Here is a 23,956-nt window from a genome sequence, read left to right as displayed (position 1 = left end):
CTAATATACGCACCGAGTGCTCCGTACGGAGTAGTAGTTGCTAGGCACCTCTTCGGTACCCGGGCCTCGTCGCCGGGCAGTCAATGAGGCAAGTACTGCCAAGGTAGCTCTCTTCACCATGCGACATTCGGCCATTTTGCTATTATTAGTCTCAACATTCCCATCCCATGTCACCTCCATGCTACCTCAGTCCCGTCTTCAATGCTCTTCGATATTTCCTCAACCGCTCGTAGATCATTCAAGACCGACTGGTTTGCCCTGACATCGCACACCCCTCCACACTGTCATCTGCACCGCCGTGATATGCTCATAGGACCACAGGGAAGAGCTGGAGCTGAGAGGCATGCGTGATTATTCGGCGAGCAAAGAAATGAGCAACACGGACGCGGGGACCAATCGACATTGCGATTCTGCCATGGACATACTGACGCAGGCTATTACTAATTTCAATTCATCATACGTGGCTCTCTTTGCGCAGCTGTTACTACTAGTCGGCTGAGTCCTGACACGCCTCAACACACAGCAGCGGCCGTCCCCGTTGCGAGAGCGCATGCGGGCCACCAACAACGAGCAACGATCGACAATCGACAATCGATTCAGCACCACTACCAAGCGTCGATCCCAGCATGACTGTTCAATGTTGCGCACGCAGCAGGCGAGCAAGCAGATGTCCGGATGACCCAGCCCGTGTTCTGCGTCTTCTCACACTCTCTCCCTCATTCGCTACATCACCATGCTTGGCGTAGACCTGGGGATTGCCGAGAAGCCCGAATTCTGCCGTGCAGCATGCAGTGTCCAGCCTTCAGCGTACAGCATGCAGCAGCCCAAGATGATGCCCGTGTTTTCCATCTCCCTGTCTACTCCGTGTTTACACTCTGTATTCTCTCTGTGTTGCCTGTTTCTGCTTCTCTGTTTCCATGTTTCCATGTTTCTCCGCGTCGCCAGGGTCCCGTCTTGGGGTGCATCGGAATCTTTGTTGCATCAGCTTCCCTCCGTCTGTCCATTGTCGACAATATGCGCTGTGCGCTATGCGCTCCCCCCTACGCGGCGCCGGCTCGCTGAGATGCTTCACATGCAAGACCCGTTGCACGACCGCGCTAGCCTCACAGGACTGTCTCATGGACTTGCTCAGAATGCGTGTCACGGTGACAATTCAGCAAGTCACAACTTTGGCTGGCAAAGTCCATCAAGCCGATGTTGCTTCGGACCGTGCAGACTGCCGTGGAGCCATTTTCCATCAACGCTTTGGTGTCAAGGCGAATATGTATGATGATGTGTAATCTTGACGTTTGTCTGCCCTCGTTGGCGGTCAACGCTACACAGCAATCAGACATTTGACATTAATAAGAATGTCAAATCTTAGACTCACGGCTCGGTCCTCGGTCCTCCGGGGTGGGAGGGCGTCACCAGTGCGAGAGCGATTCGGCCCGCCTCCTAGCCCCAGGCACCTTGAAACATTCAACATGCAGAGGTCAGTGCTGGTTAGCAACCCGGGCCTGGACATCACTTTTCTTTCCAGGTGTTTCCTTGACGCGCGTCTTCTGCCGGCTTCTCAAGTACGGACGGCCTGCGGGGCCTCGGCCCATGCATTGCCCGGAGGTGATATCAAGACGTACGGTACAACCAGAGCTGCCAGCCACATGCTGGAAACAAAGTAAAGCATGCCACCAGACATCCAAGAACATCACGACTTGGCATATCTGCTCTTGCTTCGTATCTTCTTGCCGTAGCGGAAGAAGATGTACGGAAACGGCACCATGGCCACCATCAAGAAAGCCAACAGCGAGGATGCCCATTGGAAGCCAAGTTTGTCGTACATTTGAATACCAAACAGAGGAAACGCCGCTGAGAAGAAGAACAAATGGTCAGTCCATCTCGTACATTCCACCACGAGCACGCAAAACCCTCCGCGAGGACGTGGGATTACACTGCACGACTCTTCGTAACTTGTCAGACGTACCTGCGAATATACATCGCACAAAGGCGTTGGCAGCCAGTGCACTTGCAGCATACAGCGGATACGCATCGACCTGAATCAGCAGCAAGAAAGTCGCATCAGCCAGGGTCCAGCCGATCGGGCAGGGCTTTGTTCGGGCAGTAATGTCCGCGGGCCAGCATGAGTCCAACTTACGAGGAAGGTAAAGATACCAGTGAAGAGCAACACGTTTCTAGACAATTGCGCGACAGTCAGCCACCTCGTACAGATCGAAAGGCGCTCTGGCGATGCCAATTGGCCTCCACCGAGGTTCCGAGCGCCTGACAAAGATGTGACTAAAGCCACTGCGACACGCTCCATCTTGGCAATATTCTGTCCATGCGGTCATGCAGTCTGTAGTGCTCATCCAAAACGTGGCCACGACAGATCCTGGGGCTTGACGCTCGGCCGAGTGAGTGATGGGTGACACGGACCCGCGCTCCAAGGACCCTTGCCAGACAGCGACGGACGACGCATGCATACATGTATCAACCGTGAAGCCAACCATGTGGCCATAGACGCACACCGCTCTCACATACTGCTGCAGAACAATGGTCTTGTGCAACAGACTTGCCAGGCTTGAAAGGGGAAGAAAAAGACGGCCAAGGGGACAGGCACGTACCCAATCGCGAAGATACACGATCCAATGATGGGCACCATCCAGTGCACCCACGGATATGTAGACCATCCAAACATGAAGATGCCAGCTGGGACGAGAAACGCCCCCAAGACGGCTGGTGGAAGTCGAAACTCGGGCTCGCTGGCACCTGAGACGCCCGTCTCTGCTTCGAGCCTCTGAACCAGGCGGGTACGGACACGATGCCACACGGGATCGGTCATGATGCCCAGGATCATGCCTGCGAAGATGCCCATGAAAGACAGGCCAATCTGCCAGGTGTTGAAACCGTGATTGGTGCCAAACACGAGTGGAAATGCGCCAAAGAACAGGTACAAGATGCCCAGTAGAAGTGCGGCGTAGAGGCAGAGGTTGAGACACATGGGTTCAAAGATGAGCAGCTCAAAGGGTCGCTGCAGGGAGCGGCCAACAGACCGCACGACCGACTTGTGCGCCTTTTCCATGGGAGCCAGCCACCTTTCGTCGCCGGTATCCTGACGCAGCTTCTTGGCCTTGCTTCGCAGTAAGATGGGATCTGTCAAGGTGAGAAGAGAGAGAGACAAGGTCAGTGCTCGATATTCCTTGTCTGAGACAAACATGAGCAACCGCATGGTGATGACTGACGAACCGAACTGAGACCACGGTGCCCCACGAACAGCCCGTGCAACCTCTTCATGTGTGCCTAGGGCACGATGCCATGGTCAAGAGAGAACAAGAGCGACTCACGATAAGTCTCGGGCACGAACAAGACAAGCGCGACCCAGACAAGGCCGGACCACACCAGCAGCACATAGTAAGTCCACCTCCAGTCAACATTATAGTTGATGAAGCCACCCAGCAAAGGGCCAATGCTGGGCCCTACAAAGGGCGAAACGGAAAACAGGGCCATGGGGGCCTGCAACTCGTGCCTCGCGAACAAGTCGCTCACGGTGCCTCCAGAAACAGCCAAGAAGGCGCTTCCTGTCAAGCCGTCGAGGAAGCGGAACACGATCACCGTGGCGACGTTTTTAGCGACGGCCTGCGGGACCAGGAAGACGACGTACGTGGTCCACGAGACGAGGTAGATGGGTCTCCGGCCGTAGAACTCACTAAGGGGCCCGAGAAACATGGGGCCCAAGGCGATGCCGAGGACGAAGGTCGACAGGCCGAGGACAGATACGATGCGGGAGTTGTGGAACTCGGACTCCATCTTCGTGTACGTCGACGTGTAAATGGACGAGGCGCAAGTCCTGCCACGATGGAGCTTGTCAGTCTGGACTCTGGGCCCTTTGTGCCAGCGGCGCAGCAGCAGGCGCGACGCAACTCCACATGACCAGACAGGAGCGAGCCACGTACACACACAAGCTAACGTGCGAAACAATCAAGGTGATCAACCACTTGCGGCCCCGGGAGAAGCTCCTCGGACAGAGGGGGTCGTCGTCGCCGCCGTCCCAAGCAACCTCGTACGGATCTTTGGCAGGCCCCAGCAAGGCCGGTTCCTTGCGCTCCTCCCCGCCGTCGCCAGGGGCAGGGTCACTGTCGTCGTCGACGCCGTATCCGTTTTGCGATCGAGTCCTCTCGAGCGGGCGGGCGTGGGAGGTCCCGGAAAGGCTCCGTTCGGGCACGGCCGCGCCACGTCCATCTTCCCCCGCTGCCATTCCTGTCTACGCACCTGCGCGTCTCGCCGCCGTGTCTTGGAAAAAGAGAAAACTCCAGTTATTGGCCGGTCGAGTTCGGCGGTGGATGCTCGGAGGCGCTTGTGCCGGCGTGATGCGTCGCTCCTCGCTGGAAAGCCACACTGCGGCGCAACAGAACGTTGGTTATGGTTAGTTGGTTGGCATGGAGGCTCGTCCCGGGAGAGCGGACCAGCGGTATTTAAACACGAGCAGGAGCAAGAGGAGGCATTTGAAAAACCACTGTCGGAGCTCCGACTTCGCAGATTGAAGTGTTCTGGGGGGGACAGGGCAGGAAAAACAAAGAAGAAGGGACGGGAGATGATGGAGCATCGCAGGGGGGTCGGACCTGCGCAATGTTGCAATTTAGCTTAAACGGGCTTAAACGGGCAACGAGGCAGGCTCCATCCAAGGGGTTGCCGCAACGCCGCCCGCAATGACCGGCATGTACGTCATCGGGACGAGCGGCCAACGGGGGGCCAAGGGAGGGTTGCTGATAAATACACAAACACGAAATGCCACAGGCATCGGAGGTCGGAGATACGGTTCGCGACGGAGGGGCGCTGTGTTCCTGTGGGGGGGGCCCTGTTTTTTGGTCGCATGATGCTGGAACGCAAGACGATCGTGAATCCCAAGGTATCGTTCGGTGAAGCCACACGGCCGGGGAAGGGGGAAAGGGGAAAAAAAAATTATAAAAAAACATCGGAGAAATCTGAGGCATGTCCTTTCAATTCATCCCCCTTCCATTCACTGTTCATCATTTGTCATCCACTTCATTCATTGATTCGACTTTTGCCGTGGCCATCCGCAGACCCGTGCTCGATGCGCAAGACCTGATTGATGCCTGAGGCCGAGTCACGCCAGCCATCGGTGCCACGGATAGTCGCGAGGCGCGAACCGGCACGGCACGGGTTTGGGGCTTGTTTCGGCCTCAGCCGGCCGCCCCACTTGCAGACGAAATTGTCTCAAGATTGCTCCGTAAAGACGAACAGCGGACACTTCAAAAGCCGAAGCGGCCGCGTGGCTCCGCCATTCTTGGTAAAACCGTCTAACTACATGCTCAGATACGTACATGTCCAGCCGCCGGCCGCCTGGAATGCAAAATGTCATCAACGCCATGCCCCATGCCCCATGATGCCATCCACGTCACGCCGCACGCAACATGTGTGTGCTCTTGACTCTTCATCCTCCTCGTGCCCACCCGTGTTCCTGTCACACGTTGGCTCTGCGTGCAGGCTTAGTAGTTCTCCGCCAGCCCGCTCTTGGCGAAATCGGGAACATCCGAGTCGCAGTTGAAATCGCGGCTGTGAGCTTTGCTAGGCATGATTCCCGCCTTCAGAGCCGCCTCGTAACTCCACAGGGGCGCGCTCTCCGTCTTCCACGTCCAGTACCACCAGCCCCAGCCCTTCTCGAAGCTGTGCATCTGCGCCTCGGCAAACATCTGGAGAAACTTCTTGTACTGCCCGCCGTACTTGCTCGGGTCTGCGTTGGCCTGCGCACACGAACAGCTGCTGTCCTTGGTCGGGCACCGAGGCGTGAGGACCGACGTGCTCGCGCTTCCCGTGTCCAGGGTGCCCTCCCAGCGATTGCCCCAGCCGACGTTTGTGAGATGCCTGGCACAGTCCGTGTCGGCCTGAGACCACTCGGCGAAAATCGTCGGCCCGTAACCCGTCTGCGTGTTCATGCTTTGCAGAGTCTGTCGGGTCCATCCCTCGCAGGCGTATTCAATCTTCTTCTGGTGTGAGAAGACGATTTGGTTCTCGTTGAAAATCACGTACTGGTGGACGTCCAGCACCATGTCGTCGTAGCCCGTCATGAGCCCCTTCCAGTTGTCGAGACCCATGAAGCCATCACCAAAGATGACCAGCGCCCTGACGCCGTTCCTTCGCACAATCTTGTACGCATCTTCCGTCCATTGTACCACGTCCGCCGTCTTCAAAAACGTCATTCGCGGCTCGTTGGCCAGCCCGTAGTGCGTGAGTATGTTCTTGTAGCGCTCCTGGGCGAAGAACTGGCTAAGTCTGTCGTGAATCTCCAACGACCTCTTGCCGTTGAGTGCTCCGTCGGTGCCGTTGAGCCATCCTATGGCGCCCCATCTCCCGCTGTGGTTCCAGCCGTTTTGACTGCCCGGAAGGCCGTGGAGATCCAGGTTGACGCGGAGGCCGTACTTCCGTGCCCACTCGATCCCTCGCAGGAGGTACCGCCACGATGCTCGGAACACATATGCATCTCCGTCGTACACCTCAACCGCCCAATACGAAAAGGGAATCCGTACGTGGTCGAGCCCTGCCGCGGCGATGGCCTTGAACGTGTCCTCGGTCACAAACGAGGCATAGTGGCTTTCCAAGTTGCTCGCGGCAGACTCTCCAAGGTGCCGGCACAGCGTCCATTCGTCAACGATGCCCATTTGAACATTGTAGTCGAAGAGAGATGGTGTGATGAACGGCTCCAGCGACAGCCAGCCCCCCAGGTTCACTCCGCGCGCAGGTCGGCTGCCGTAGGGACCCCAATCTTCGTTCAACGCTGGCACCTTGTCGTTTGCTTTCGCCGAGTCGTCCCACTCCGAAAACAGGCCCATCACGGGAAGTCCGCCCACCATTTGATCCGTAAAGGTAACGTTGAAGTCTGTAGTTGTCTTCCAGCTCCATGGGTCAAGATATGTATTTTTCCACTGCGCGGGGACTTGATTGGGATCCTTCCCCTTGAGTGCAGAGGATGTGGACGGGGAGTCGTTGTCACTGCCGTTCTTTTTGCCAACAACGACAGCTACAACGACAATGACAATGATGACGACGCTGGTGATTCCAACCATCATCCCTATCGCCTTCGTCAGCCGGGCTTTTCCACGCAACGTGGTCGGGTCGGTTTTTTCCACTTACACAACCTTTTCCGGGACTTTTCTTTCTTGTGGCGGCGATGCAGCTCCTCCTTTTCGAGCTCAACATCCCCCCAGCTGCCGCCGCCCCTTAAGCCAGACCTTCCCGCCCGCCCTTCCTCCATGACGGCGCCGCTCACGACCCTCTTCTTCCTGCTCTTGTGATTTTTGCGCGGTTTTCGCGGCGTCGACCGAGGTGTCGTGTCCACCTCGTGATACTCGCCGCCGTGGTGCTTCCGCCGGTCTCTCTCTGCCTGGCGCTTCCGCCGATCATTTTCTCGGTTCAACTGCGCCAACGCGCCAGCCGACAGGTTTCGTGACGATGATGGTCGACGCTTCCGCCTCGGTTCTCGGCTCTCGTCGGCGGTCGATGTCGTCGCCGGCCTCGTCGTGGCGGCTTTTTTTTTCCTGTGTTCACGACTTTTTTTGGATGATTCGCCCGCCGCGTGCCCATGTCGGCCAGACCGGTGCGCTCCTTCCCTTAGCGCCATTGTCGCGTCGCCATGCGAGATCTTTGGTATTTTCGTTACCCCCTTTGCTGCACTGGAATGTGGGCTCGGAAACAAGGTTGAGACGATTAAACCACGAGTGAAAATGTCCTGGTGCCGCGTCATTCATAATGTTTGCCAAGTCACGGAACCGTGGGCATTGGCGCCAAGTGGTTGGCGGGGCAACGCCCGTGGGACCGCGAGTCCGCGACAACCCAGGATCGAGGATATAAAAAATGCGCAAACTGCAACGGGCACACGGCTCATGGCTCAACCCTCCAGCCAAGCCCGGTTTCGCCGGCAGATGAAGGAAGGGCTGATCATGCACGCACGATGCGCGAGCGCATGTACAGTTCGAACGGCAAAAACGGCCTGTACACGGCTCTCTAATCGACGTCTCTGAGGAGGCAGATCCATGCAAGCTGTCCGGCCCTGGATCCGATCCCCGGATCAATCAATAATAAGTGCGTAGTACATACCACCTTGAATAGAGTGATCCTGTTCCTCCAAGCCCCTCCCGCAGTCCTACGTCATCAACACTCCGGAGGTCGGCTCTCCTATTCTTGATTAGCATTGAGCCTCCAACTCACCTGCAAAACATTCTTTACAAATGATGATTTCCATCATACGGAGTAGTTTCAATCCCATTCAGGTCCAACGCACTGCGTTTCGCAGAGGACGGCACATTGTGGAGCCCGCAAGGGCCGATGTCCGTGGGCCGTGGCAAGCCGAAGTTCGCCAAAGCCGAGTCCACCACAGTCCGGGGAAGCTTTTAGCCTCAGAAACAGCCGCATTTGTTCTTCGCCTTCCTCCATCCGTGAACGACGTGGTGCGACTCTCCTCGACGGCCTCCCCAGCTACGTTGCGGCACGACCGGCGCGCACACCATGAAGCGCCAAGCTGTTCGTCAATTGCGCAGGGCTGCGGCTTTACCCAGGCCTACTACGCCCGTCCTGCTCCCCGTCCAGGTCGCTCGAGCCTATTCGACCCATCCGCCGCAGGCGCGTCTCAACAGACCCGTGGATTACTCGGAAACGCCGTTACTCGCTCACAGCAGCAGGGGGCCCGCGCTGGGCAACCATGGCGAGATCCCTCCCGAGGTACGGAACGGCGCCACCAGGAAGATGAACCTGTTCCAGGCCATCAACGATGCTCTGGGGATTGCCCTGGCCGAGGACGACTCGGTCGTCGTGTTCGGCGAGGACGTCGCGTTTGGCGGCGTCTTCCGATGCACCATGAAGCTCGCAGAGACGTATGGGGCCGATCGCATCTTTAACACGCCCCTGACGGAGCAGGGCATCATGGGCTTCGGCATAGGCCTGGCGGCGCAGGGGATGCGGCCCGTCGCCGAGATCCAGTTCGCCGACTACGTCTTCCCTGCGTTCGATCAGATCGTCAACGAGGGCGCCAAGCTGCGGTATCGCGAGGGGGCCACCGGCGTCCATGCCGGCTCCTTGACGGTCCGCATGCCCTGCGGCGGCGTCGGCCACGGAGGTCTCTACCACTCCCAGTCACCCGAGAGCCTCTTCACCCACGTGCCCGGGTTCCGGGTCGTCATGCCCAGGTCGCCGATCCAGGCAAAGGGCCTCTTGCTGGCAGCTATTCGGAGCAACGACCCCGTTCTCTTCATGGAGCCCAAGATCCTCTACAGAGCCGCAGTCGAGCAAGTGCCCCAGGCTGCGTACGAGCTGCCGCTCTCCAGGGCCGAAGTCGTCAAGGGCGGCGGGGACATTACCGTCATCTCCTACGGCCAGCCCATGTATACCTGTCTGTCGGCTATACAGAGGGCCGAGGAAGACCTGGGCATCTCCTGCGAGCTGATTGATTTGAGGACCGTGTACCCCTGGGACAAGGAGACCGTCTTTGCTAGTGTTCGGAAAACTGGGCGGGCTCTCGTCGTTCACGAAGCAATGGTAAACGCCGGCGTTGGCGCCGAGGTGGCCGCGGCCATCCAGGAAGATCCCGAGACCTTTGTCCGGCTGGAAGCTCCCGTGAGCCGGGTGGCAGGCTGGAGCATTCACAGCGCCCTGATGTTTGAGAAGTTTAATATTCCAGATGCAGCACGTAAGTCTGCACATCACTCCGCCTGACGACCTGTACATAAGCTGTACTAACTGCACACATATACAGGTGTTTACGAAAACATAAAAAAGAGCCTCGATTACTAGACTGTGAAAGAGCACAGTAAAACAAAATTTAAAAAAAACGGGAGGAAGGGACAGGGGAAGGGGTAGGGGGAATAACGGTTATGATTGTACATACATGGGGCATAGCCATTCCGGCGTTTTCAGAGAGCCGCGGATAAAACGACTGATATTGCGTGCAAACTCAGGCTCAAGGGATGTATCGTCTTCTAATACCTCCCCTAGCTTGTTGGCAACCTTATTTATCTGCCTGAGTGTTGTGGGCGTCTCAAAGTCGGAAGAGTTGTTGTGATATAACGGCGGCGGCGATGGTGTTGATGTGTAAATTGCAGCTCGTTGTTCAAGGGCCTCAATTACAGGCTGTGGATTGTAGGGTGAAATTCCAGTTTTTCGAAAGGCTGTGAGAATAGTAGTAGTCTTGAAAGCTTGTTTTCGTACAGCTTGAATGCAAGCAAGGAATTCAATCTTTGTAATATTCAACACGCCGTCTCGAACAATGATATCCAACGCCTTTGCATGATAATGCTTTAGTGGCTGAAATATCACAACATCAAGAGGTTGAAGGATGTGTGTAAGGTGCGAGGGCAACGCAAAGGGAATTATATCGTGCTGTTCGCAGTATTCAACGAATTCAATTGTATGGTGTGATCCGTGGCCATCTAGGATTAAAAGGCGATATCTGCCTATTGGCGTTGCAAATTCCTGAAAATGCTGTATCCAAGCAACTGCAATTTCGTCATTCGTAAAGCCGGTTGGTGAGACTGTTATTTTGGTATTAGCTTCAAGCTCCTTTATCCGATACCAGGACTCCATGTGTTTTTGCCCTGTAAGGATAAGAAAGGCAGGAATAACTTTGCCGCCAGCAGAAATGCATTCTATTGCTGTTGCAGTCTCCCTGTTTTCTGGCATTGAAAATAGATGCGCTCTTCTTCGCTTTGTAACAACTAAATGGTCCTTTCCCATTCCAATACGAAAGCCAGTCTCATCCATATTCCAGATATCTTCAGGAGGGACTCCGTACTGCTGAATAGCCTCTTTAAGCTTGTTGTAATAAGAAAGAGCTCTTGTCACATCTTCTGAAGCTTTTCGACTTGAATCAATCTTTTTTTGAAGACCTTTATGATAGTGATGCCGCTGGATAAAGCGTGTAGTCCATCGCGTTCCAACTTGCCTAGGCGGGGCAGTTGACGATGCCCTCTCTTTTAGGATGTAATTTGCAGCATCTGTAATGAATTCAGGTCGTACAGCGAAGTTGGCCTTATCAAGGCGATCGATATAGTTACATAAAGCAACTTCCTCTTCTCGTGAAAGCATTGTATTTCTTGCTGGATGGCCTTTCCTAGCAGGAACGCCGTTAGCACGTCGTTGAAGCCGGCTACGAGGCACGTTGAATTTCTTCGCCACAGAGCGAATTTTTGCACCTGGATTTTCCTCAATATACTCAAGAGCCTCGTTGACACGTAATTCGACATCGCTTTTTGCCGTTTGGACGCTAGTTGCAGCCATTTTCGCGGTTCAACGCGTCTAGGTTGAAAATTGGCCCGCCTTGGTGTCCGGCCCGCCTTGCTGTCGAGCACCACCTTTGGTGGTGAGGGCTTTTGCTAGCCGAACCACATAAAGTGGGGCGGGCACGATTACTTCCGAAGTAGGCAATGAATCGTTCAAGCAGGCGGTTAAAAGCGCCATTGACACGTAGTGCGAGTTTTGATGTTGGCCTGGGCTGAGCGGAGAGGGAGCTGGGAGTACATGTCTGGGGCTGCATTTTGTATGTGGCCAAAGGTACTCTGCGCCTGTCGTCGAGTTTGGCCAAGTACCCTCGTCAAGATCCGCCCCGCCTCAGGCCGAACCTCCCTCCACCCCGACGGCATGCTTTCGGCCGAGCCTTCGTGCGCAATCGGTGTCCTCTCGACGCAAGCCCCTTGCATTTTTTCCTCGCCAACAGATACACAGCTGTGGTGCAACAAGCTCACATCATGTCGCAGATCGAGACCGTCTCCGCCTTCGTGGAGGGAGCTCCTCCCGGCGAGGTAAGCGTCCTCGCCTTACGATAACCGCGCCAGCCGTCGCGTCACCCTCGATGCTAACTCTCCATCGCAGCTCGCCGATGTCATTGCCGGTTCGACTGCCTCGCGTCCGTCACCTTGGCGTAATTTACTGACTTCATGTACTGCAGATATCAAAGCCTTGACTGTGTCGTCTCCGGACATTGTATCGAAACTCACGCCCGCGATTGAGAAATACAACGAGGAACAGTTCGTCACGGTGAAGCTGCCCGGTAGCAGCCAACCGGTATGAGAGTGGCGGATTCTGCGGCCAAGGCGGATCGATCCATGCTGAGGCTGAAACAGGTCATCATCAGTTCGCACAACTCCCTCGGCGACGGACGATACTACGACGTGGAAAGCTCGTCGAGCTTTGCTGTCGACCACGCAACACAGGCACGTTGATTTGAAGCTGGCTCCAAGTAGATGTATGCGCTGACGCCGACTGAGCAACAGAAAGCTAGTACCGTGCGAAGCCATGTCATTGAAGGGGCTCAAGTCGATCTAGTGTATGCGATGACGGCGGTGTGTCAGAAGAGAAGCCGTCTCAAGCTGACAATGCGCAGAAAATCGACGTTGAAAAGTTTGGCAACATATGTCAAGGAGCACTTTCCGAGCGCGTCATATGGAGCATATCCCGTCGAATCCGATTCCAAAGTGGCTATTATCATCGTGGCCAACAAGTACAGCCCAAACAACTTTTGGTACGAGCCCAATGCCGTTGATGAGAACCCCACTCTGTCCCTTGGCAGCAGTACCGCGAAGACAAAATCATGATTTTGCAGAAGAGGATACCCGTCGCTAATGTTGTCTAGGAATGGGCGATGGCGATCACTGTACATCTTCGATCCAGCTTCCGGAAGTCTGGAAGGCTCCATCAAGGTTGACGTCCATTACTACGAAGACGGCAACGTCCGCCTACTCACCAACAAACCAGTTACGGCCTCGATTCCCTCCGGCACTGGGGCAGGAATCGCCAAAGAAATCTCAGCATCAGAGAAGAAGTACCAGGAGGAGCTAAACAAGAGCTTCGTCAGCTTGAGTGAAGGCGCGTTCAAGGGACTGCGGAGACAGCTACCTGTTACAAGACAAAAGATTGAATGGGACAAGGTAACGAGCTATAGGCTGGGACAGGATATTGGCGGAGGCAGCTCGAAGCGATAGATGGAGAATATTGTTAGCGACTTGAATGGGTGATGCATTGCATGGAAGAGATGTCACGACAAGACTAAGCTAAATGTGGCCGAATACACTCTATCGGTCATTGATGGCTCCGTGACCGGCGTGAGTTCACATGTCAAGGGCGCATCTGCCGGAGGGCCGAAGGAAAGGGATCGGACGCATGAATGGTACCGTGAGTGGCAACGACATTTACAGAAAAGAGCAGACATGCAGACACCACACGACGGTGATGCGGTAACTGCTTCTGGCTGTGTGCCACGGCAATTTCATCACGGCCTCCCTCCCCAGCCACCTGTCGAGTCGTGACAGGCTTTCCCAAAATCCGGGGATGGTGAATGGGACTGTGTAGCGTATTTTTTTCAGGATGGGTAAAAGGGATGGGCCGAGGCATTGCTGCCAGACATCAATTTGAAATTGGCGCGATGGCTATGGCCGAAAACCAACTGGACGTCGAGTTGAACGAGTCCAACGTAGCGGGGCAATTAGCTTTCCTGTCTTGATGTACTCCGTACTCCGTACTGAGTACTGGTTACTGGTAGGACGGCAGCACGTGTGCCCACGTAATATGCGGCGGGGCCTGGCAGAGACGGCATGATGGGGGATTGATGGCTCGTTCGTCTGGTTGTCCGACGTGGCTCTTCGTGGTCAAAGGCGGAACAGAGCCATTCAACGTTTCAGAATTGGCTGACGGGGTGGAGCGACGCGGAAGGTAGAGACGGCTGGTGGAAGTCAAGATTGAACGCGACATACTCCGTACGGAGTAGACGGAAGATTGAATGAGAATGAGAAAGAGAATGGCACAGGCCGCGAGAGCCCCGAGGCAGAGGGGGGCTGCAGGTGGATGAAAGTTGACTGTGGACGGCCTGAGATAGATGGTGATGCTGGTGCTTGACGGGGCCATGGACGATGCAATTGCCATTGCCCCTTCGTGCCTTCCTTGCCGGGCCGCGCACACGTGCACATGTGCAAGTCTGGTCCGGACTCCGGAGTACTAACTAATAACAGGACCTCCGGAGGAACCAGGGGCGCCTATCGACAGAAGTCACTGCTCTGTGGCGGAGCACAGCCAGCGCCTGTTTTAATTGCTGGGGCCTGCGAGGGGCGCACGAATCAGGAGCGCTGGGCAGTAATTTTGAGGCAGGCTATTGGTCAACTGGGTGCGTTCCTTGGGGCCGGAGGCCCCGACGGAAGTTGGAGGACCGGGTGGTGCCAGCCAGCAGGCTTACGTTAAGTACTTACTCAAGTACCTTTAGTGCCTGGAAGTGTGTTCGGTACAGGCTGCCCGCCCGCTGACCAGTTGATCTTCAGAGGCAGCTGCAGGGGTTGCAGGGGCCGCCGAGGCCACTCTGCCAGACGGGTCGACATGCTGGCGGCTCCATCTGGCTCTTCGTACGGAGTACCGGTGCATTCTGGGCCGGGGCCTATCAGACAATTCATTCTCCTTTGGGGCCTCGACAACTGCACGCTCCCGGACATTCTGTTGTCTTCCTCTCCACATCATCTTGATTGCATCCTCGACTTCCCTCCGCTTCTCACGGTTTATTCGTACGTGTGTGCTGACGGCGTTTTATCCCCCTTTTCCTGCCATTCTCTGTCCATTTCCTTGCTTGCAGACCGATCCGCCTCCTGTTGCCCTTCCGCCGCAAGTCATCTGTCATCCAACATGTCCTCTACCGTCGAGCTTACCTACCAAGATGTTGCTGAGCACAACACCAAGAAGGACATCTACGTCGTGATTCATGACAGGATTTACGACTGCACTCAATTCGTTGATGAACATCCGTACGTAACTGCGGCCCTCGCGGGCTCTCCCCTATTCCCTCGGGCGGCGGTCCTGTCGAAAACACATTGTGCGCTTTCACAATCGGACGGTTTCGCCTCCACTCGGACGTCATCGTCCGACAAGTGCACCAGGAGCTAACAATATCATGGCAGTGGTGGAGAAGAAGTTTTGCTCGACTGCGCCGGCCAGGATGCCACCGAAGCCTTTGAGGACGTTGGCCACAGTGACGAGGCTCGCGAGACCTTGGACAAACTCCAAGTCGGTGTCCTGAAGCGACAGGTACGTTTTCCTCCCGCCCGAGTGACCAACTGGTGTGCCTCGAATTGCACAGGTGCTTTGCAACAAAAAAAATAAAAAAAAGTCTTGCTGACTAGTTCATTGCAGCCCGGTGATCCTGCCCCCAAGAGCGCTCACGCTACCTCCTCCGGCGCCAGCTCCGGCAACAGCGACAACACTGGCGTGGGAATTGGCGTCTACTTCATCATCCTCATCGGTGGTGCTTTGGGCTACCTTGGATTCCAGTATATGGCCAAGCAGCAGCAGCAGCAGCAGGCTCAGTAGGCTGGTGCCGCACACATGGTTTTTTTTTTATTCTTTTCGCACGACTTGAGCGGTGATGAATTCCTCGCAATGCTTGTGAGACCGACTTTGTCCCTTGCAAACGACGATTGGTTAGCGAAGGAGAGGGGCGCAAAGATTTTCATGGAAGGGAGTCGGGAGCAAAGAGGGGGAGTCCCATTGAGACGTAGGGTAGCGTTTCTGTGCATGGCTCACCCCTTGGAAGGAACCTCTTGTTCGCCGGAGGAGCTGATGGCGGGCAACTCGGAAATGCGGTCTCAGCGCTGTCTTATTTAGAGGCTGGGATCTACGGCACGGGCCAAATGGTAGACAATTGTCCACTTGGCAGACTTCTCTATAGAATTCTTTTAATGGTTGTATTCTCTAAGCTGGTCGTTCCGTCACTCACTGCACAGGCGGGACAGAGGTGCTCATGTCCCAAACACATCCTCATGGCGCAACATTGCGCTGCTCTCTATTCTCTGCTCTATTTTCTGCTGCTTACTACGGGAGTACATGAGTATCTTGGGATGAATTTTATGCCGCGAGGCTGCTCTTGCTGAGCAAACATGTGGGGCCTGATGGTTCAAATGCACCAATGACAACCCGCCGAAATCGCACAAGTGTCTCAAGATACAGGACATAGAGTGTTATCATACATTGCATAGGATACTTCGGCCAAGACGGCGCGATCATTCATAGCCAGGCCGTTTCGCCATCCCGACCTGTGAAGCACGGGATTCTCCTTCTTGCACCCAGACTTTCTCTCCTTCAACCCCTGCCGTCTTTCTGGGTTGGCCGCGGAGGCGTTTGTTTGGTCTTTCGCATGTCACCGCATCCAAGCGACGCCACAGATGAAAGCATAAATGATACAGTCGACTCTTGAAGCCCTTTTTTTTTTAAAAAAAAAAAGGAAGAGAAAACGGAAGGAGAGATTAAACTTAAGAAATTTGCACTGATCCCTAGCACGTGTCGGCGCATCAAAAGGTTCAAGTCTTGGGTGAGACCCGACAGGCCGGCCCTTACCCTCGAGCCGCGGACCAATCAGCATGCAGAATCAAACTGACAGTCCTCTTCGGCGTTGATCTTGCAAGCACAGCCATCAACAAACGCCGTCTGTCACCTCCTCCTTTCCTCTCCTCCACGGCCCGCCATCTCCGTCGCCCAACCCGACCGAACGACGTCTCTCAAAAACGCCGCCTTCTTCATTTCACATCGAGGGCATTCCGCTCGTCGCCCCCCATGTCCTCGTACCTGGAGAAGCAGTCGTCCGCCTTCCGCGGAACGCTGGCCTCGGCGGCCGCAAAGCTCTCGAACCCGTCCGGCACGAGCGCCGGCAAGGCGACGTCGCTGGCACCGCCATCGCCCTCTCCATCCGCCGCGTCAGACACCACCACGCCCACGGCCAAGAGGAAGCGCGACATGGCCCCCGAGGTGCCCTTTTCGCAACCCCAGCTGACGGGGTACGGGGCCGAGGTCAAGACGCAGATGGCCTTTGCCGTCGAGTATCTCAAGAAGAAGGCCGAGCCCAAGAGCATCACCGACATCATCGACCACCTGAGCCTGCGCGGCTACTCCGAGGAGCACAAGCGGGAGCTGACGGAAGGCCTGAGGGGCCACCCGCGCGTCGAGTGGAAGCCCGACGCCGGCCTGAGCGAGCAGACGTGGAGGGCGGGCATCTACTCGTACCGCCCCGTCATCCTCAACGTCAAGGACGGCACGTCCCTCCTGGCGTACCTGCAGCGCAAGACGGACGCCTCGGGCGTCTCGGTCAAGGACCTCAAGGACGGCTGGCCCGACTGCGAGGAGACCCTGGCGGCCCTGGAGAAGCAGCACAAGGTCCTCGTCGTCCGCACCAAGAAGGACAATTTCCCGCGCTACGTATGGGCCGACGACCCGTCGCTGCACAACTCCGTCCAGCCCGAGTTCCAGGTCATGTGGCACCGCGTCCCGGTCCCCACCATCGACGACATACACCGTAAGCTGGTCAACGTCGGGCAGAAGCCTACCAGCGAAGACCCGCTCAAGATCCAGCAAGCGGCCGGCAACAAGCCCAAGGTGCAGAAGAAGAGGGCGAGCAAGAGGACGGGCAAGGCAACGAATGTGCACATGGCCCACCTGCTGCAGGATTTCAGCCACATACGACGATGAATCCCGCCTTGTCTTTGTTTGGTTGATGACTGTACGATGCAAACGTGTTTTTTTTCCAGCTGTCTTTTTTTTCCGCCTCTTTTTTTTTTTTTTTTTTTTTTGATTACGACGTCAACCACCAAGGTTTCGGTGGCGGGTTGATTGAAAAAAAAAGTCAGAGAGAGAGAGAGAATCAGAGAGATTCCATGGCTCTCTCTTCACATAGCGCATGGCCAAATTGGAAGCACACATGGCAGCATATATCGGCGTTTGGGACCACAGATTCGGAAACTGTGGTGGAGCATATTATATCCTTTGACGCACTTCTAGTCTAGTACGGAGTGATACACCCTATTCCATTTCATAATTTACTTGGTGACTTTGTCCATTCTTGAGCTCAAAGGACTATGGTATCGCGCATGCATCTCACGACGCCGTCTTAAACATCGTAACTATGCACTGGACATTGCCGCCATTGAGGGTCCATTCCACGAAGCCATCGTTTGCATGATTCCTATCAGCCCTTTTTTTTGCTTCTCCTCTTCGGAGGAAAGTCGCTCTTCTCAGGCTGTCTTCTCCATCTCTTCTTCTTCGCGGCACTTCGTCGACCAGGACGACTGAATCTCTTCCATGACCTCACGGCTTGCTCAAACGCCCGCATTCTCCGCCCATATCCGCTCAAAAAGCTTCTCGAAAACCTCCTTTTCCTGATACCCACCGACCTTGTACTTTCCCGAGACCGTCACGCATGGGACCGCCTCGACTCCCTTCTCCTCGACGGCTGCCTCGGCCTCGTCGTCTACGAAGCGGCAGTTGTCATCGTCCCGCAAATCTGCTCGGACCACGTCTGCCGGCAAACCTGTCGTTTCGCTGCCCAAGGCCACCAGGACGTCTTCGTCCGAGATGTCCTTGCCGTCCAGGAAATGGCTCCGGAACAAGGCCTCTACAACTCGTGCTTGGGCCGCGGGTCCCCGGCGTCGGAGGGCGTTGGCAATGAGGATTTGAGAGGCGCGCGTTGGGCCCGTGTCGCCCGTGACGGAGAACTTGAGGTTGTACGGCTCGCCGGCGGCGCTGACACGGTCGAGATGCGGCTGGAATTTACCTGGTCCGCCGGCCATTTCGTCGTATAGCGCTATCTTGCCGCACTCTGACGCCCCATCAGTGCTGCTCGACAGTTCTTGATTGGTGTAAGGAGGATGGAGGCGACGTGGAAGGGTTTTTTTTTTTCTTTCTCTGAACAGACGAGACGGGCACGGGATGCAAGTGAAGGAATGGATAGTACATGGAACGTACTCGTCTTGAACAGCGGATTCAAGCAGAACGGCCGCCACACAACTTCAAACTCAACCTGTGGGTGCTTGGACTCGAATTTCTTCATGGCAGCCTCAAGGCTTCGCTTCTCAATCCAGCACCATGGACATAATGTGTCTGAAAACACTTCGATAGACAGGAGCAGCCGCTCCGCCTGGGAAGGGGAGGGCATTGAAACGAGTCTTCTGCAAGGCGAACGGTTTGGTCTGGGCTAGGTCCAATCTGGGAAGTTGGGAGGTGGCTATACGGCACAACTGATTCGCTTCTGGTATCAAATATCAGGTTGTAATTGCTTCTCCTAGCGTGAAAGCTTGGACGGACGAGGACAGTAATGGACACTCCGAAGCACGTTGGCCCGGCCGGTTTGAGGTGGACAAGATGGAGTGAAGCTCTCGTAACAAGTGAGTCTGACGTATACTGGGATGAGAGAGCAATCCAGCAGCTTTTCGACACGTAAATGACAGAAATAAGCCCGGGTCCCGGTCTTGGCCGTCAGTGGCAAAGCTTAAGGCGCGTGGTGTTGCGGGCTGTGGTTGATTGAAAAGAAAGAACCTTTTGTCTCGTCCCCCCCGCTGCCAGGACTTGTACGCCATTCAGACTTTTCCTTCGTCCCAGGGCTAAGTAATCATTATTTCCACAATGCAGGCAGGACCCCAGCTGAGATGGCAGGGCCGGCAGGTTTACGTTTGTTGGACTGGGGATTCATGATTAGTGATCAGTAATCACGATGCAGCAGACCACGCCGACGACTTGGAGCGTTGTAAACTTGTCATTTTCTCGAGACCCTCTTTTCCCGTCACGGAGGGCAGGTTGGCGGCCTACTGATGCGACGGTGCCATGAGCTACAAGGGCATGAAGAAAAGTGGCGGGACACACGATGGAAATTTCAACTGCGTCCTCCATGTGCACTCTGCCATTGAAGAAGTCACATTTGCTGCGCTGCTGCACAAGCTGCAGAAGGGCACCAACAGAAAGAGTAAAAACCCTCCGACACATGCCAAGAGGGGCGACAGCATCATTGCGCGCATGCAAGTGATTGGTGGAGCGGGATCTGTTTGCGTGGAGAAGTTTGAGGATTATCCCCAGATGGGCCGCTTTACTCTTCGTGACCAGGTAGGTCGTGTGGACGCTTCCGCGCTGGACCAGAAATACGGGGGGGGGACGGAAAGCACCAAATACTAACCCATGTGTTACTGCATAGGGACAAACCATTGCCATTGGCAAGATCACCAAGCTCATTCTTGATGGCTCCGAGTAAATGAAGGTACCCCGTGCTGGTGGTGCCGCCACGCGTTCTGAATCCGATGAAGCCGTCCCGATTTGAGAGAGCCTCCCCCTTCCCCGGGTCAAGAAAGGAGGAGGGGGGGAGGATGGGGAGGAGATGGGGGTTTGTGGAGAGGGGAACGAGGAAAAAATGCATTGCGTGCGTGCTGAAGATGCTACGATTCCCGTTAAACGGAGCCGTATCTCTGACGAAAGACAGCCGGCGTTGGAAAATGATTGACACGACAAGAGGGCTGCTTTTTTTTTCTTCTTTTTGTTCTTCTTTTTCCCACACGAGGCGGAAAAGTGGAATTTCGGTAGAATAGCCACGACAATCGGAAGCATAGATGGCCTCAGAACGGTTACAAAGAAGAGAGCTATTTCTCCCCGCATAATTCGACCATGAGGATGCGCGATGATGACGCACCCTCTTACGCCTATGAACTACAGAAAAGGGGGGGAGACGTGGGTGCAGGTGTGCGTGACAATGCAAGTTTAACGAGGGAAGAGGCATCGCAAATGGTCCATGGGCCATGGGTAGCGAGCGAATGACGACAGCAGTGATGTGTACGGTGTGAGCAAGTGTGTATGTATGTGTGTATGTGTGTATGTATAAAGGAGCGTCTGTGTTGGTGGTTGTGGGCAGCGGAGCGACGAGGGCCGGACGTTGTTCGCAGATACGCCTCGTATCTACGACAGGGACTCGGCAATACCATGTAAAATGGGCGAGGACGGGAAAAGCAAAACAAGAAAGGCGACAGGCCGGAAGGATACGGGACGCGAGGCGACGCGGCTCTGTGCGAGGCCGGCGGCGGGTGTGTGCAGGTGGGATGGCCGCAGCCGGCAACGTCGTCGCCAAAGCAGAGGAGGCGGAGTACGTGCGACTGCTGCTACTACTCCATGGACATGCGCAATGTCACGCACAAAGCAGCATCGTGACGTGCGTCAAGGAGGAGGAGGAGGAGGAGGAGGAGGAGGAGGAGGAGGAGATGGAGGCGGCAGAGGGCACTCGTTTCATATGTCTGATCGGAGCTTGGAAGGAGCCTCCCTGGTCCACCCGGACGCCACCTTCCTCCCGCCTCTGCATCAATCTCCTTCCGCAGCTGCTGCTCACCCAGTCATCGACGCCACTCCCGAGTTAAAAAAAAAATACATAATCAGAACTCTATATTTTCAGAAGCTATCCCATTCTCGCGCCGCACCGCTCGTCCTAGCTTCCCCGGTTTCCCCGTCTTCCCCGGACGCCTCCATCTCATGCCCGACAAGCCGTCCCGTACGTGTGTTACGATGCTGTCAATGGCAGGCAGTATGGTCAAAACACGTGCCTGCATGCAGCCTGATGCCCGAGGAGCTCCCCATGCGTTGAATGCCCAAACACGCGGGTACCCGACGTCTAGTCACGTCATTCCTCAAGTCATGATTTTCCTTGTCTTACCAGTTTCCCTATTCCGACCCTTTCGACGTTCCACCTAGGCTGTGCTATACTTTTGTGTGCGTGGTTTATCTTGGCTGACACATTACTCCATCAAGTGGGATTTGTATTAGTGTAATGGTGACGAACTCATCTATGATTCCGTGTGTCCAGCACCACTTGGTCGTCTACATACAACTAAGGAATCAACATGACAATGATGTGCACCCTCTTTTCGGATTCCACCAGCCCCTGATGACGCCTGTCTAGCCTCCTGCCAGGAAAAGTTCACCTGCATCCTAACGCACCCTCACAAGTCCCATATTCGTCAGGGAAGTACATGAGTAAAAGGAGATGAAAAGGATAATAAAAGAAAATCATGACGGTGTCACGCACCGTCCCTATGTAACAAGGCCGCTGCCACTTTACCGGGCTGAGCATGAGCAAAAGGAAAGAAAAAAGAGACAGGTACAAGCGTAATCTGAAGAGCCCTGATTTCATCGAAACAATCATGACATTAACATGCAATCCAGTGGACGACTGACTCGTGCCCTACTGAAAAGTATTCGTCAAGCGCACGCCAATTTTCTGCCGGTATGCTTGCTGCGTGGGTGAGATGATAGCTCCTGCACCGGCTGCAGACCAGACGCCAAAACGTCGTCTCTCCTCAAAATAGTCTATTAGTGTGGCGTGACTGAAACAAACGTTAGGGGTATCTATCGATGGACCGTTGCGGCCCCAGGGTATTTGACTGCTCCATTATTCAACAACCCCGAGCTAGTGGTAGACCAACTAAGCCATGTGTACTAGCCCAGTATCGGTACTTTGAGGCCGGCGCATCTGGGCTGACGCGTTGTAATACATCTGGCCCATCGCTGCGTTCTGAGGATATGTGTCTGGTTCGGGGTACACATAGCTTCCCGCGCCTTGAGGTGGCGTCGGGACATGCGCTGGCGACTGCCAACCGACACTGCTCATGTGAGGACTCCCTCCCGAACTACCGGGCTGGTGCTGTTCAACGTTTGGCTCCAAGGTCGGCGGTGGTCCGTAATTCGTTGGGTGCGACGTGGGCCTCATTCCTCCGTTGCTGTAACCATTCGACGCTGTTGAATTTGGGCTTCCCACTCGTAAATGCGGCGGAATTCCATTTTGCTGTAAATATTGAAAGTCACCGGGATGTCGGTTCACATTCGTTGCCGTCGTCATATCCATGCTGGGGGACATGGACATCGTGCGGTGACCTGGAGACGGCGTGGTCAGGGGCGACCCATGACTTGACAAATGGTCTCCCTCAGAACGTGTTCTCGTTGCCTTTTGTGCTTTGGATGCCGCCAAGGCGGCTGCCGTTGCTGCCGCCGCTTCCTCAATTGTCCCACTATGGTGATTCTGATGTCGAGTCAAGGTGGTTCGGCGGGTGAATGTTTTTTGACAATCGGCATATGGACATTTATAGGGTCTATTGCCTGTGTGGGTGCGTCTGTGACGAGCAAGAGAGCTGCTATCGCTGAAACGCTATTCGACGGTTGTTTAGCAAATTGTACATATAAAGAAGCAGCGTCCAAGTTCGAACCCTCACTAACCTTGGCACAGATTTCGCAGTGATGAGGCTTCTCCCCAGTGTGGACGCGTTTGTGAACTGTGAGAGCAGATCTCTGAATAAACTGCTTGCCACATTCGGGAAAATCACAGACATGTGGTCTCAACCCGGTGTGAATACGTTCTGTCACTTGCGTTAGCCTGACAGGTGTTCCGTCGAGATTCGATGTCCCTGCTCACCATGTCGTGCCAGATCGCTGCGACGAGCAAAACTTTTGCTGCAAGTACCGCACAGGAAGGCCTTCGCGGGCTGAGGAGAAGGCTGATTGTGCTGGGACATCTGGTGCATCGTCATGCCATGAACAGCCCCCATACCGCCTGGCATTTCTGGAAAGTTGGGTAGCGACATCTGACCTGGCATGGTATTGGACATGTGCATAGATGCTTGCATTGCCCCTGGAGAAGCATATGACCTCGCGATGCTATGAGCCGTCGAGTACGAGGAATGCTCAGACATATGAGGAGAAACTGAGCGTTCCATGTTGTGTCCTGGTTTGACAAGTGAGAGGTGAGGATGGTGGTAATCGGTGTGAGACCCGACGAAATGTTGCTGCTGCTGGTAATGGTGCGCGAGGGAGCTTGCCTTGTTATTCAGCATGTTCGTCACATCCATTGCCTTGCGGCACGTCTCGAGGTTGGTCGCGGCTCAGTCTGGCCAGAGTGTTAGTGGCTGGTTTCATCGAGGCCAACACCATGAAGCGGAATGATTCACTCACGCAGAGACAGCCAAAGTTATGTCCCGCAGCACAAAGCCAATGGATGAAGAAAATAATAGTATGCAACTATCAATGTCAGAACTGGCCGGGAAGCAAGGCGCAAGAGACCGTGACAGTGACAGCAAATAGAGCGCAGCAGATTTCAAGCGCCGGCCGGATTTGTACAGAAGCTGTCTGTATCATAGAGCGAACGCGATAATGCCAGCAAATATGA

General features: G+C 55.1%; 11 protein-coding genes across 11 annotated transcripts; 6 read left to right on the top strand and 5 right to left on the bottom strand.

The window, feature by feature from the left end:
* Positions 1–1,684: 1,684 nt before the first annotated feature.
* Positions 1,685–4,228, bottom strand: MAM_00775 (Major facilitator superfamily domain, general substrate transporter; the record flags this gene model as incomplete). Its single annotated transcript, XM_040819574.1, has 6 exons — positions 1,685–1,845; positions 1,961–2,084; positions 2,132–2,168; positions 2,598–3,273; positions 3,318–3,820; positions 3,927–4,228. 6 exons carry the CDS (start codon positions 4,226–4,228, stop codon positions 1,685–1,687), a joined length of 1,803 nt encoding a protein of 600 aa, XP_040682839.1.
* Positions 4,229–5,480: 1,252 nt separating this feature from the next.
* Positions 5,481–7,609, bottom strand: MAM_00774 (exo-beta-1,3-glucanase; the record flags this gene model as incomplete). Its single annotated transcript, XM_040819573.1, has 2 exons — positions 5,481–7,060; positions 7,123–7,609. 2 exons carry the CDS (start codon positions 7,607–7,609, stop codon positions 5,481–5,483), a joined length of 2,067 nt encoding a protein of 688 aa, XP_040682838.1.
* An 884-nt stretch (positions 7,610–8,493) lies between these two features.
* MAM_00773 (2-oxoisovalerate dehydrogenase beta subunit) lies at positions 8,494–9,774 on the top strand (the record flags this gene model as incomplete). The annotated part of the gene is made up of 2 exons (XM_040819572.1): positions 8,494–9,670; positions 9,737–9,774. 2 exons carry the CDS (start codon positions 8,494–8,496, stop codon positions 9,772–9,774), a joined length of 1,215 nt encoding a protein of 404 aa, XP_040682837.1.
* Positions 9,775–9,852: 78 nt separating this feature from the next.
* Positions 9,853–11,256, bottom strand: MAM_00772 (transposase; the record flags this gene model as incomplete). The annotated part of the gene is made up of 1 exon (XM_040819571.1): positions 9,853–11,256. One exon carries the CDS (start codon positions 11,254–11,256, stop codon positions 9,853–9,855), a length of 1,404 nt encoding a protein of 467 aa, XP_040682836.1.
* A 467-nt stretch (positions 11,257–11,723) lies between these two features.
* MAM_00771 (F-actin-capping protein subunit alpha) lies at positions 11,724–12,956 on the top strand (the record flags this gene model as incomplete). The annotated part of the gene is made up of 7 exons (XM_040819570.1): positions 11,724–11,777; positions 11,848–11,881; positions 11,924–12,039; positions 12,099–12,170; positions 12,249–12,301; positions 12,359–12,496; positions 12,608–12,956. 7 exons carry the CDS (start codon positions 11,724–11,726, stop codon positions 12,954–12,956), a joined length of 816 nt encoding a protein of 271 aa, XP_040682835.1.
* A 1,681-nt stretch (positions 12,957–14,637) lies between these two features.
* MAM_00770 (Cytochrome b5) lies at positions 14,638–15,318 on the top strand (the record flags this gene model as incomplete). Its single annotated transcript, XM_040819569.1, has 3 exons — positions 14,638–14,756; positions 14,910–15,036; positions 15,142–15,318. 3 exons carry the CDS (start codon positions 14,638–14,640, stop codon positions 15,316–15,318), a joined length of 423 nt encoding a protein of 140 aa, XP_040682834.1.
* Positions 15,319–16,557: 1,239 nt separating this feature from the next.
* MAM_00769 (Transcription initiation factor TFIIE, beta subunit) lies at positions 16,558–17,466 on the top strand (the record flags this gene model as incomplete). Its single annotated transcript, XM_040819568.1, has 1 exon — positions 16,558–17,466. One exon carries the CDS (start codon positions 16,558–16,560, stop codon positions 17,464–17,466), a length of 909 nt encoding a protein of 302 aa, XP_040682833.1.
* Positions 17,467–18,092: 626 nt separating this feature from the next.
* MAM_00768 (DSBA-like thioredoxin domain protein) lies at positions 18,093–18,823 on the bottom strand (the record flags this gene model as incomplete). The annotated part of the gene is made up of 2 exons (XM_040819567.1): positions 18,093–18,592; positions 18,739–18,823. The coding sequence occupies 2 exons, from the start codon at positions 18,821–18,823 to the stop codon at positions 18,093–18,095; spliced, it is 585 nt and encodes a 194-aa protein (XP_040682832.1).
* A 770-nt stretch (positions 18,824–19,593) lies between these two features.
* Positions 19,594–20,014, top strand: MAM_00767 (Translation elongation factor EF1A/initiation factor IF2gamma; the record flags this gene model as incomplete). The annotated part of the gene is made up of 2 exons (XM_040819566.1): positions 19,594–19,869; positions 19,958–20,014. The coding sequence occupies 2 exons, from the start codon at positions 19,594–19,596 to the stop codon at positions 20,012–20,014; spliced, it is 333 nt and encodes a 110-aa protein (XP_040682831.1).
* An 835-nt stretch (positions 20,015–20,849) lies between these two features.
* MAM_00766 (uncharacterized protein) lies at positions 20,850–21,161 on the top strand (the record flags this gene model as incomplete). Its single annotated transcript, XM_040819565.1, has 1 exon — positions 20,850–21,161. The coding sequence occupies one exon, from the start codon at positions 20,850–20,852 to the stop codon at positions 21,159–21,161; it is 312 nt and encodes a 103-aa protein (XP_040682830.1).
* A 1,767-nt stretch (positions 21,162–22,928) lies between these two features.
* On the bottom strand, positions 22,929–23,624 carry MAM_00765 (Zinc finger, C2H2-type/integrase, DNA-binding protein; the record flags this gene model as incomplete). The annotated part of the gene is made up of 3 exons (XM_040819564.1): positions 22,929–22,942; positions 23,007–23,150; positions 23,207–23,624. The coding sequence occupies 3 exons, from the start codon at positions 23,622–23,624 to the stop codon at positions 22,929–22,931; spliced, it is 576 nt and encodes a 191-aa protein (XP_040682829.1).
* Positions 23,625–23,956: the final 332 nt, after the last annotated feature.

The sequence above is a fragment of the Metarhizium album genome (assembly GCF_000804445.1).
Source record: "Metarhizium album ARSEF 1941 chromosome Unknown scaffold_1, whole genome shotgun sequence".
In the NCBI taxonomy this organism is placed as follows: Eukaryota; Fungi; Ascomycota; class Sordariomycetes; order Hypocreales; family Clavicipitaceae; genus Metarhizium; species Metarhizium album.
This window is presented reverse-complemented; position numbering and strand designations above follow the sequence as displayed.